The sequence below is a fragment of the Pteropus vampyrus genome, unplaced genomic scaffold (assembly GCF_000151845.1).
Source record: "Pteropus vampyrus isolate Shadow unplaced genomic scaffold, Pvam_2.0 Scaffold61, whole genome shotgun sequence".
NCBI lineage: Eukaryota > Metazoa > Chordata > Mammalia > Chiroptera > Pteropodidae > Pteropus > Pteropus vampyrus.
In genome coordinates this window covers 1,134,134-1,147,231 of record NW_011888842.1, presented here as the reverse complement: position 1 = coordinate 1,147,231, position 13,098 = coordinate 1,134,134, and the positions used below count along the sequence as shown (strand labels likewise).

At 47.6% G+C, this 13,098-nt stretch overlaps 1 protein-coding gene across 8 annotated transcripts in view; it reads left to right on the top strand.

The window, feature by feature from the left end:
- Positions 1-825: 825 nt before the first annotated feature.
- The window catches only part of WHRN (whirlin), an 83,714-nt gene continuing 71,441 nt past the window's right edge, over positions 826-13,098 (top strand). For all 8 annotated transcript variants that reach the window (XM_011360951.2, XM_023531091.1, XM_023531092.1 and 5 more), the window contains exon 1: positions 826-2,208. In XM_011360951.2, coding sequence (XP_011359253.1) covers positions 1,591-2,208 — 618 coding nt within the window. In that variant the 5' untranslated portion in view covers positions 826-1,590. The remainder of the gene's footprint in view (positions 2,209-13,098) is intronic.

Sequence of the window (13,098 nt, the reverse complement as noted above, 5' to 3'; positions counted from 1 at the left end):
GGAAAGGCATAGAATATCTTTCCTCAACCCATTTTATATATATTTAAATTTTTTTGAGATAATTGTAGATTCACATGCAGTTGTAAAAAATAATACATAAACATTCCATGTACCCTTCACCCAGTTTCCCTCGATGTTGACAAGATCACAGCTGAACATTGACGTTGATACAATCCACCCCCTTTATTCAGATTTCACTAGATTTATGTGCACACATATTTGTGTGTGTGTGTGTGTGTGTGCGTGCGTGTTCGCGCGCGTGTATTTGCACACTTTATTTTTCCGAAAACGGCTTTCTCACCTACTGGAGACTGAGCAGGGGTCCAGTCTGATCTATCACTGCACAGGATTTGGCTCCCGCAGGCACCAGTATATGCTTGTATATATCTCTTGAACACAGTAGGTGCCGAACGGTCGTCCACATAAATACTTGAATTTGCATGTCAGTGCGTGCCAGAGGGGAGAGCAACGTTTTAAGGTAGAAAACTGAGCCTGAAGCGTTCAATATTTTAGAGGCAAAAAGTTGACTATTTCCCACTACAGTCGTGAATTAGCTAACTGGCTAATTGCTCCGAAGCGATCTGATGCACACGCTTCGATCGCAGAAGAGCACAGTTTTTGAGGCTTGCCTTCGATTTGCAAGGGGCTCGCAGTGCCCCCAGAGGTCCTCCCACCCCTACCCCCACTTTCACCCCTTTCTTCCCTGGGGCTGAACTGTTTCACCCCGTCTCCAGGCAACCGCCAGGCGCTAGGCGGGACGTCATTTCCTGAAGAGCCCGTGGGGGAAAGGGGCGGGGAGGGGGAGGGGCAAGGGGGTGGGGCCGAGGCCGGGCTGGTGACCGCGACGGCGTCGGAACTCGCTGGAAGATCGGCCTCGGGTGGCTCAACAGTTCGCAAAGTCCGGGCTCGAGTCCGCGCGGCTCTTGTCTGCGCCCGGGCGGTGCAGGGGCGCGGGGATCCCCGGGCTGCTGCATCCTGGGGCTGCCCCGGAATGCCCCGCACCCCCTGCCGGACGGCCGCGCGGCTCCACCGGCTTCAATTCGGCGGAGTCTGGGATTAGAGCACCCCGGACCCTAATTTATGACTTTGGGGTCCCCCAGCCCAAGTGGAACGGGCGGCCTGGCTGGGGGAGCCCCGGGCATGGTGTGACGGGGCGTTCAGCTTTGCTGCGCCCCGGACTCCAGCCACCCGTCGTCTCTGTGCCCTGCAGAATGTAGCTGCTGTCTCTGCGTTCACTCCAGACTCCAGCCGCAGTCTCCGCGACCTCCGAGCTCCAGCCGCCAACTCCTTGTCACCCGGGATCCCGTCGCCGTCTCCACCTCGCGCGGACTCCAGCCGCCGTCTCTGCGTCCCGCAGACTCCAATTTCTCGACTCTCTCTCCTCTGTCTTTGCGTGCCCGGGACCCTAGCAGCGGTCTCCGCGATCTCCCCAAGATTCAGACGCTGTTTCCGCGCCCCTGGATCCTCCCCCAAACCCAGATTCCAGCGGCGAAATCTGCGCTCTCCAGGATCCAGCTGTCGCGCCGGTGCCGGCGAGTGCAGCAGCTGCTCCACCGCGTGCCGCGAGTCCGCCCGGGCCTCGGCGAGGAGATGAACGCGCAGCTGGACGGCCTGTCGGTGAGCTCGTCCTCCACCGGCTCGCTGGGCTCGGCGGCCGGGGCGAGCGGCGGAGGGGGCGCGGGGCTGCGATTGCTGTCTGCCAATGTGCGCCAGCTGCACCAGGCACTGACTGCGCTGCTGAGCGAGGCGGAGCGGGAGCAGTTCACGCACTGCCTGAACGCGTACCACGCGCGCCGCAACGTCTTCGACCTGGTGAGCACTCTGCGCGTGCTGCTGGACAGCCCGGTCAAGCGGCGCCTGCTGCCCATGCTGCGTCTGGTCATCCCGCGCTCGGACCAGCTCCTCTTCGACCAGTACACGGCCGAGGGCCTCTATCTACCCGCCATCGCCCCCTACAGGCAACCCGCTTGGGGCGGCCCCGACGGCGCGGGGCCGGGGGAGGTGCGCCTGGTGAGCCTGCGTCGCGCCAAGGCCCACGAGGGCTTGGGCTTCAGTATCCGCGGGGGCTCGGAGCATGGCGTGGGCATCTATGTGTCGCTGGTGGAGCCAGGCTCTCTGGCTGAAAAGGAAGGGCTGCGAGTTGGGGACCAGATTCTACGTGTCAACGACAAATCCCTGTCCCGGGTGACCCACGCTGAGGCCGTCAAGGTATGGTCCTGGTTTGGGGATGAGTTCAAGGCAGAGTGGCGCAGTTACACATGGTGGTAGTAGCTCCATGCTGTGTGTCCTTAGGCAATCACTTGACCTTTCTGGGCTCCATGTTTCTTAAAACTGTTTCTTTATTAAAAAAGAAACATCTGGTTTATTGGACAAACAGATCCCAGACACTGAGAATATGATGGGCAAAGCAGACGCGGACCCTGCTTTCGTTGGGCATAAAAGCTAGTAGTGGATGAGAGACAGACATCAAATATTCGGGCAAAGGTATGATCACAAAGTGTGAAAGGGGTTGTGGATTCTTATGAACATTAAAAGAGATAACGTCTCCGCTTAGTATATGGTTGGTAATCAGTGGGTGTCCTCTGCTTCTGCTGTTGTTATTCTCGTTTTGTAGGCTTTTGACCCTGAAAGGAAGTTTTATTAGCTCCAAGTGGTCCAAGGAGGGTGTTCTGGTGATCAACAGAGCTCTGGCCTGAACTGCAGTTTATGGACCAGAATGTATGTCCCAGGATAAGTCACTTGTCCTCTCTGACCCTCCAGTTCTGCGCTTGGGATATGGAGCAACAGGACTAGTTAAGTGTCCCTAACCTTGTTGGAAGTGAGGCCCCTGTTTGAATGTCAAAAGCAAATCCTCCACTCCCTTGAGAGGAGTTGTTCTTTTTATGTCTGTTAATTGAGAAAAATAACCTTATGACAACAAGCTCCTAAGAATTTAACTGTGCTGTTTAAAGGAATGTGTGTGTTTGCTAATCATATGCCTAGGGCTATTGGAAACCAGTTGGAATATGAGATGGATAATTTCGGTCTATGTGTGGATTCAAAGATGCCTTGCAGGCGTTCACACATACATACGCACACACACATGCCACCTTTGCATGCAAGAAGGAGTTTTGAAGAAAACAAACAGTGACACACTTTGCTTCTGCAGACAAAATGCTTCTTTTGGAGGTTTGGGCTGGCCTGTGACCCAGCTTCTCACAACCCCATTCCTTAACCCTGCCTCCGGTCCTCCTCAGTACAGGTGTCTTGAATGCCAGCTGAGGGCCTGCTGGCTGCTGGCAAACGCTTAGACAGCAGAGATCCAGGGCTGCTTCCTATGTGCTAGTCAGTGACCTGTGGCCAGGTGCGTCTGGAGCCCACTTCCTGACTATTCTCCTGGGACATGACTGTCTCATCTATGACCTTGACGTCCCTTATTTGCTTCTCAACCCATGTGTGCCTCAGGGAGGTCCCTGGGGATTTTGGAAACTTATTTGCTGCTTCCAGAAAAAGGCCGATTGGTTTACATTGTTGGAGGCTGGGAGGGGGCTGTTGCAGTGGACAAAACTCCTTGTGGGTTTCACGTCCCCATCCTCCTTTCTGTCTCCCCCCATCCCACATCAATCTTTTCCCTTTAATGATGTTCCATATATTTATAAAGAAATAATTCATTAGCCTTTAGCCCTAAAAGGTCTGGAATTCCCAGATGATAAATTTATACTCGAAAGCTACTTGATCCAAATGGTCATTTATAAATGTAGATTCACTTTTAGTGGCCATTTAAAAAGACTTGGGTAACTTAATCATCACAATTGATAGATTTTGGGAAGGCCTCAGGTAACCTGGACATTAAGGACACGCGCTTTCCTGTAACCTGGACATTAAGGACACGCGCTTTCCTTTCAAATCGCACCCCAAACTCAGCGGTGCCTGTAAGGCTGGAGCTGCGTGGCTGAGAGTTTCAGCTTGGCCCTCCCTCATTTTGTCAAGGATGCTCTGCACCTTCTGTCTACACCTCCCTGAACTACACTGAGGTACTGTTACTCTGTAACTCACAGCAGCACTAGGCCTTATTTAGCTCGTATATTTACTCTTATTGGTTCCAGGGTAAAACCCAGACTCTCCCACGGCATGAGTTTTGAAGCCCCAGAACTAATCCTTGCCAAAGGGAGAGGTTGGTTAATAGGAGCAGAACTGTCCTTGGATGTGTGGGAGCCTGTATGAGCTGAGCAGCCCCCTTTGTCCCTGTCACTTATCCTCTGGAGGTGTCTGCTAAGGCATATTGAGGTCATTCCTCAGGGGTGCCTTTCTTCTGGCTAATGCCAGACACATAACCTGCCTGAATGCACCCCTTTGGACCCTTCAGAAGCAACAGGCAAAATGAGTGCTTTGTGTCACCTTAACTCCAGTGAGAGAGGGAGACAGACTTTCCGTGGGTGGAATTTAAAACGGAGGAGGCGGAATCTGTTTCCGTGGCCTCCACTAGCACCTCAGGGTTGCAGGATGGGCAGGCAGTCTCAGGGACAATGTAGAAGAACACCTGGAGCTGTTGACACATTTCCCCGAAATTAAGGGTATTCAGTGCCTTAACTGAAAGCCAAAAGAGGCCCGGCTTCTCTACTACGGACAGACTGCCCTTAACCCGAATTTCCACTCCCAGCCCTTTTTTATAAGCTACAGTGCTCTAGGGCACCACGTCGAGGGTTTTATGGTGAAGGTACATTCCTATTAGCTAAAGTTCCTATTAACTAAAGTTCAGACTTTATTCAAATGTCACCACTTCTGCTTATATCCTTTTTCTTTTGCAAGGCACCACATTGTACTTAGTAGCAGATGAGTTTTCTTCTTCTTCAGTTTTATTTTCTTTATTTATAGTCGTCCTTCTATATCCATGGGGGATTGGCTCTAAGATGCCCTGCAGATACCAAATTCCCAGGGTGCTCAAGTCCCTTAGTTGGCCCTTCTTTAAAAAATCTTTTTTTAAATTTAAGTGTAGTTGGTATGCAATACTATATTAATTATATTAGTTGCCGGTGTACAATATAGTGATTCGACATTTTTATCCCTTACCATGTGTTCATACCACTAATTCTAGTGATGGTTTGTCACCATGCAAACTTACCACGGTATTACCGACTATATCTCCCTCCCCCTTTTTCACTCATCCCCTCCCCCTTTCTGGTAACCATCCCTTCGGTCTGTGTTTCTATTACCTGTGGATACAGAGGGCTGACTGTGTTTGTTTGTTTATTTTGCTTCCTCCCCCAGCTTTATTGAGGTATACCTGAAAAATAAAAGTTGTATATATTTAAGGTGTACACGTGATGATTTGATATACCTATACATTGTTAAATGGTTACCATAATGAAGCTAATTAACCTATCCACCACCTAGATACGTAAAAAAACATAATTATTTTATTTTTGTGTTAAGAACACTTAAGATGTACCCTCTTCGCAACTTTCCAAGTACATAATACAGAATTGTTAACTATTTTGTCACCATGCTGTGCATTAGAACTTACTTCATCTTATAGTTGAAAGTTTGTACCTTTTGACTAACATCTCCCCACTTCCCGCACTCCTTGTCCCCTGCAACCACCATTCTATTCTCTACTTCTGTGATTTCAACTTTTTTAGATTCCACATATAAGCGAGATCTTATCTTTATGTGTCTGGCTTATTGGAGGACTTAGTATAATGTCCTCCAGGTTCATTCATGGTGTCACAAATGGCAGGTTTTCCTTTTTTATGGCTGAATAATATTTCTCTGTGTGCGTGTGTGTGTGTGTGTGTGTGTGCATGCGCGTGCATGCGTGTATGCATATATACCACACTTACTTTCTCCATTCATCTGTCAATAGGTTGTTTTCATGTTTTCGCTATTAAGGAGATGTTTTCAATAAAATCTATTTTCCTTCTGCAGGTAAAAAGAGGGGGAAAAGATCCTCTGAGCTTTTCAAAGGAGAGATTAATTGTGTGTGTAATAAAAAGAAATTTAAATTTAGGAATCAAGTTACTTAAGAGTTTATGAGTTAGAAAGAGTCATCTCCTCCCAGTGAACAGAGGGGATTGAACATAGAAAGTGTTTTCCACTTCTCTCTGACAAGTCAGGCGTTCATTGTTACCCAGAGCAGTTCAGTGAGGATTTTATCCACTGTCCACTGGGGCTCCCATCCCTCCCTTGAAGCCTGTTTGCTAAATCAGCAGTGACAGGTCCAGATAAGGCAAGCCAGTTACTATTTGCAATTATGTTGAAACATTTGATTTTTGAAAACTCTATCTTGAATGAACAGGAGCCAAACTAATAATAATAAAAAAGGAGACCTTTCAAAGTTTTTCAGCCAAAAATGCTTGATAAATTGTCCAAGGAGTCCACAGACCAGAGATGTTGCATTGGGCTCTGCCACACGCTTGCTGTGTGACTTTGGGCCAGTCACTGACCCTCTCTGTGTTCTGGGGTGGATGGGCAAGGGGCTGCCCAATGCCCTTTCCAGCTCAGTCTATGATTCGCTCGGCAAGTGCTCCACAGAATGCATTTAGAATGTCTAATGCGATGTTTTCTTATTCTTTTGAAATTGCTTTCATTTACAACATAGTGAAGAAAGTTGGCTAAAGATTAGGAGATGAGAATCTTGGCACTTTGTGTAGCCTCCTACTAAATTAGGAAATTGATGGGTTACACACTGTACTGATGAGAACTTGACTGCTCTCCCTCGACCCAAGAACACCAACCCTGGTGCCATTCCAGAGTAAATGAGAAAATGACAATAAGATTGTGGCATGCACAGCACTACCCTGGGAGCACTCAAAATCAAATTCATTTAACCCGCCTGTTTCTCTGATTCTGCAGGTAGTGGGGAGTAGAACGCGGGGTATCCAGCTGCTGCTGGGATGTGTGTATGTATCTGTGTGTTTCATCTTGATAAAAATTAAACGGTTTCATTATAGTCTCCACATCCCCCTGGGTACATCCAAGGAGCATATTAGAATTTGAAATGTTCCAGAAGTTAAAAATAGTGGCTGGTACTTTCACTTAATTAGGGTTATCAGACCCTCCCTTCCTTTGCATAATAGCTCAGGAAGAATCCAACCATATGAATATAAAACATTGTATTTGGTCCAGCGTGTTCTAAATGACACATTTGTCATTTTTCTATTGTACTTGGCTAGCTGAGGCCATTACACATTTTTACCACTTCCAACTTTGTATCTGAAATGCAGCTTCTCCCCCTGGTGTCATTCCTGTATTCCAATTTGGAAACGATGGCCAGTGTGTTCATGGGTATGCACAGACTTTCCTCTGCTCTGCACTCCTTCTTGGGTCCTGTGGATCTTGTCAACAGCGGCAGGGTGAAAGCTCACTATTAATAAACCCTTTTTTGAATAGGTGTTGTGTGCTGGACCCAGAGCGTGATGCAGTACCTTGAGAGGGTCCATTTCTTTAATTTAGTCTCGTCTATTTGGCTCAAGCTGATCCTCAAGGTTTTAGAAAATGACAGTGCCTCTGTAAAAATGCTTTCAACTGGTTATTTGTTATTCAAGTCAAAGAAGCACTTTGTCGGGAGGAAGAGAATGCCTTTATTTTTTAAGAATTGATATTCTTATAGTAGAAGATTCCTGCCTCCTGACTTTAAGCTGAGCATGAAAGAAATTTAGAATCACTCCGGCACTAGCTTCTAGTTGTTCTGTTACCCCCGCCCTATTTCTGACAAACCCAGTGTTGTTTATTACCTGCCACGGAGTCATCATTTGGATGGAGCTGCAGAGATAAGTATGATCCTTTAACTCCCAACCAACTGGATTGTGCGTGTGCGTATGCATTGTTGTTTCCCACCTCTGCCTACTTCAGCCACACGGCACACGTAGCCTCTCACAGGCCTATCTGTCTGTGCCCACAGTACCTGTTAGTCTACTCCCAGTCATAATCCCCACTCTGCCCTGCAGAGGGCTTTGCACTGAAGCAGCCATCCATGGGGGATTAGGCTCCAACTGGCTTTCCAGCAAGGATCTTTGATGACCTGGAAGTCCACTGCTCAGGGACCCCAGACTAGAGCCTGGCAAAGACCAGAGACTCTGATTAGAAGGAATGGCCTTAAAATGGCTGGAGGTGGCTGAAAGCTGAAATACAAATTTTTCAAAACCAACCCTTTTTCTTCCTTATCTTTAAACCCCCCAAGCAAGAAGCTGATGTTAACACTGAGCTCTCTCCGACTTCTAATTGTGCTCCAGGGTGGGGCAGCCTTTTAGATTCCTGTGCTGCATTCCATTTTACTTCTACAGGAAAGAGTGCAAGGAGCAGGAATCAGACTGTTTATAGTGCACCCCGGGCGCCAGCTGCAGGAGGCAGCACCATGAGGCCAGTGAACTTTGCTTTACTGGAACTCATTTGGGAAGAGAGGAGGCTGACGTTAGTGCGTGCCTACTATGTGCCAGGTGCTTCCTCTCTCCTAGGGGAGGCAGGGAAGTGAGGAGGGTCATGCTCAAGGAGGTAAAATTGACTAGCCCAAGTTCACTACTGGGATTAGAAACTAGGCAGCCCTTCTGCCTTACTTCCTTGTGGGAACCCAGCCCTAGGGTTTTGTAGCCGGCCTCCTGGAAGGCAATGCCAACCCCTTGCTGGAAGGCAGTCAGATGGCACATTTTGTGCTTGATATTTTGGAGCCTTTTAAGAACCATCCAAAGGCTTCATTTTACTAGGTAGGGAGTCTGATGCCCACACATCAAGGGCGAGTGGCATGTGTTAGCCCGGCCTGTCGTCATGTATAACCATTTTGTCCATACGTGCTCTGAGCAGCACTTACCACTGTAAGGCCTGAGGTTGGTACTTGGAAGTCAGAGATGAACGGGACATGCCCCTGCCCTCGGAGAGCCGTAGGAGGACATGGAGCCACTCAGAGAAGTCACCCAGTGTTTTAAGTGCTGTGACATTTGCATATCTTCACAGTCCTGCCTCCCTCTTCAAGGCAGCACCCCTCACCCCCACCCTACCCTTCCATCCCCTTACCCTGATCCAACTTTCTTCAGTACACTTGTCTAAAGGATGTTTCCCTATGTCTATTGTCTGCCTTTCTTGCTACAGGTAAGCTCCGAGAACTGAAATTTTACCTGCATTGCTCACTCACATACCCCAGCACCTCCACAGTGCTGGTCACATAATAGGTGCTTTAATAACTAAATAAATATTTGCCGTAATGAAATGACCTCTCGATGCAGTGCTGGTGAGTTCAGGATGCCTTGGTTCCTGAGTGTGATATCTGAAGAAAGTCCGTGGGTTGCAACGTAGTGGGTGCTGGATAGGAAACTGAGGAAAGCCATAGGCTCTAGTATATGCTTTACCGTGAAGCTGGCCATGTGGCTGTGGGTACATCACGTGGCATTTCTGAATCTCGGTCCTTGGAACTGTGAAATAGGCATAGCGACCTTCCACCTTTCTCCTTCCTGGGATGGCTGTGGGGATCAAATGACTTAATAGGTATAAAAAATTTGGTAAATAGGATACCCTCTACCATTGCGACTGACCCTTGAACAAGGCTGGTTTGAACTGTGCCGGTCCACTTATACATAGATTTTTTTCATTTGACTTATGCAGTTCAAACCCGCCTTGGTCAAGGGTCAACTGGAGGTTGGGAATCCTAGTACGTAGAGGGCTGACTTTAGTTATACTTGGATTTTCAGCTGCACAGGCGTTGGCACCCCTAACCCCTGCGTTGTTTAAGGGTCAACTGTTTTAGTGAAAAGCCTTTAAAAAAATGTGGTCTGTGCCCAAGTGGGCAACAGCTTTTCTCATCCTCTGCAGCCCAGCTCCACCCTATGAGACCCCTTTGGTTATTTCATTTGTCACTTTGCTCTTAATTTTAAAGCCACATTTCTAAAGGTAGGTTATTTACCAAGCCTGACTATGCCTGTGATTTCAAAATATAAATATTTATTCTTTCTGAAGCAATCAGTGAACCAATTTTGGGTGAAGTATGTTTTCTGGCTTTTTGTTTTTTAAAAGCAACAATAACACTGTTCAGATTTTAAGAAGCCCTAACATGTCAGGTGAAGGCCAAGTTCCTGCTAATCATTTGTATGTTTAAAAGCTGCTTGTTCTCTATTGAGAATGCATAAATGGGTTTATTTTTTCTTCTTTTCCAGTCCCAGCCCCCTTGCCTCCTTACCCCTTTAAGAATTTGTATTCCTTCTGCTAAATTGGCTGTGGTTTTGCTTCAGCTGGCAGCCAGTTTCGTAGTTATGTTTCTTCTCTACCTGAGTTTTTGTAATATCAGCATCCTCTCAACTTTGAATGCAAAGCAAATATATCAGCCTCCATAAGCAAGTCCCAAGATGTCTTCTTTACCAAATTCTGAAGCTGCAGGCTATAGGGAGGAACATAGTGCAGTGACATCAAAAGGAGTGTTTCCAGATACCTGGGTGTTGGGACCTTAGAAGCAGTGGTTCACATGTGCAGCTTGCCTGAAAATTAACAAGGCCCCAGGCAAATCTTAACCAGGTCTGGGAAGCACTGCCTTCCTTCAGGATCCGCTTCCCTTTCCCCATTTATCCACATAGACTTGACCAGAGAAGCAGACCCACTCTGTCCTTATCCTTAGCTGTTCTGGAATAGGATCCCAGATGTGCAAGGTCAGCTGATATATTGGAAAGTCTAGGAAAGGGAGGTCTGTACCCAAGAGGTTAGAGATGGCTTTTAGAGATGGACTTGTGGTCATCTGACAGTGTACTTGGCTGTGACCTTGAGCGGCTCTTTTGCCTCTCTGTGACTCAGACTCCCCTTGAACCTGCCTCATAGTCCTCACTAACAGTCCTTGTTGCCATTGAACATTGAAAGTTTGAAAAATATGGCTGTGGAGGTCCTGCCGCAAGCATTGTAATGAAAAATGTTATCGACTGCATTCGCTCGGCTTTGAAAATCTTCTGTTGTGCCTGCTTAGTTGGAAAAAAAAAAAAAAAAAGTGCCGTTGGAGGAAAATACGGGGACTCGGGGCCCTCCTGATCAGTCATAGCAGTTTGAATTGCAGAGTCATTTACGAAATGTAGTTGATGTTCCCACGTTGTTTATTTATTTAAAAATGTCTCCTCTCTGGATTTTCACATCTGCATGTCCATGTCACAGCAGTATGCAAGCCCAGGGGTGGGATGGAATTGTGTGTCCCCACCACCCTTTAAAAATGTGGGGAGGCAGGACAGATTCATGGTCCAGAGGCTGGTGTGTGACAGCGTTATCCGGGTAGGCTGCATCCCCAACCTTGTTTTCCAGCGTCCTTCCCTGATGGGCTCCCCAGGGGGCCTGATGAGGAGGGGGAGGGGGAAGCTATTTCCAGAACCTATTAGAGCAATTAATGCAGGTGGAAGTGGTGATTTGAGAACATGGGCATCTGCACTTTAAAAAAGCCCTGTAATTTATTTGAACCACATTTGAAGCTAGGCTTCATTAAGAAGTTTCTGATGAAGAAAAGAAGAGTGGTCCAGCCTTCAGAAATCACCCTCCCATGTAAAAGTCTTGGGGACAGGGGAGGTTCTTCTAGCCCCAGATGGAAGGTGTGGTGTCTTTTTTGTGTCTGGATTCAGCGCGACCTTTTTCCTTTTCTCCATCTCTCTCTCTTTGCCTCCCTCCTCTTTCTCCTTGGGGCCCCAAACCTTTCCCGGATTTCTCCCAACTCTCCTGAATCCTCTCCCGCTTTTGAGAGTCTTTCCAAACCTGAGATTGTAAGTCTATTGGAAAGGTCAAGATGCTCAGATGGCCCTCAAATTCCTTCCTCACTGCGCCTGAGTGGTATCTTCACCCACCTTCTAGCCCTTATTGTCCGTGAATAGGATCTGTGCCTCTTTTTAGTGTCTTTATTTATTTATTCTTATTTCTATATTCAACTCTTCTCCGGTATTGAGAACGATCTTTATTTGTACTGGATCCTGGTTCAGTGCTGACCCTCTGGCGACACCTCTCCTCTCACCTTCCGGTCGTGCTCATGTCCCACATTAGTAACCTTAACCTGCTCCTCTTCACGGTCTCCCATTGGGGATGTGGCGAGGTTAGACCCTCCAGGCTTGATCTCTCCCCAGCACTTCACAGACCACACTTACCCGCTCCCCACCATCGCCACTTCAGATAACATTGTCGGTCTCCTCACTGTTTCTCTGTCTCTCCTCCTGCTCGTCTGCCCACCAGTCCTTTCAGCATCTTGGAGGCAGGGCTAACCTTCTAAATTTGTATCTGGTCAAACCATGCCCTGCTTATTAGTGCCTTGCACTGGACCTGGAGGCCTGCAAGGCAGAGGCTGAGCCCCTTAACCTGTCCTTTGGGCTGCTCATAATCTATCTGATCCCCGTTTAGCTACACACTGGCCTTATCTGTCCACACTTGGCCAGACAAACAATACACTGTCCTGCGGAACAAAGCTTTATTTTTCTCCACCTGTAGATACCTTCAGCCCCAGTCCTTCAGCCCCAGTGGGCCGGGCCCCAAAGTATCCTGTTAGCAGACCTGCCCTCATACCCACAGATGGGGACAGCTGGAAAACTTTTCTTCTTCCCCTCAGTTCCCTCAGTGTGGAGGCCTGCTTCAACTGTCGTGACACAGATAATATAGGTCCTCGTGTTTCCTTGGGTTACTCCTTGGTCAGTAATAACCTTTGCATTGAGCCAGACACCGTTTGCAGTCCTCTGTGTAAACTCATTTAAACCTCTTGACAGCCCCATCAGATTGGAGGTAGGTACCACTTTTATCACTGCATTTTGCAAACTTGAAAAGAGTTTGTCACTTGCCTGTTGTCACAGAAATGGAAAGCAGGAGAGGTTTTGTTGACTTGAGGGAATGTGTTCATCACTCCAACACTGGAGAGAGGGGACATCCCACGATGCTAGAGCCTGGGCCCTGAAGCCAGACACTCTGGGTTTGAAGCCCTGATCTGCCACTTTGTACCTGTGGAAACTTTAACAAATTTCTTAACCCCTCCGGTTCTGAGATTTCTCTTCAATAAAATTGTAAGGAAAATAGTGGTCAAATGACAGGCAAGTTACTTTTAATTTCTTCATCTCTAAAATAGGAATACTAATGACCATATAGAGAATGTGTCAAAGCACTGGATGCTTCTATTAACCTGAACATTTAATGATTACC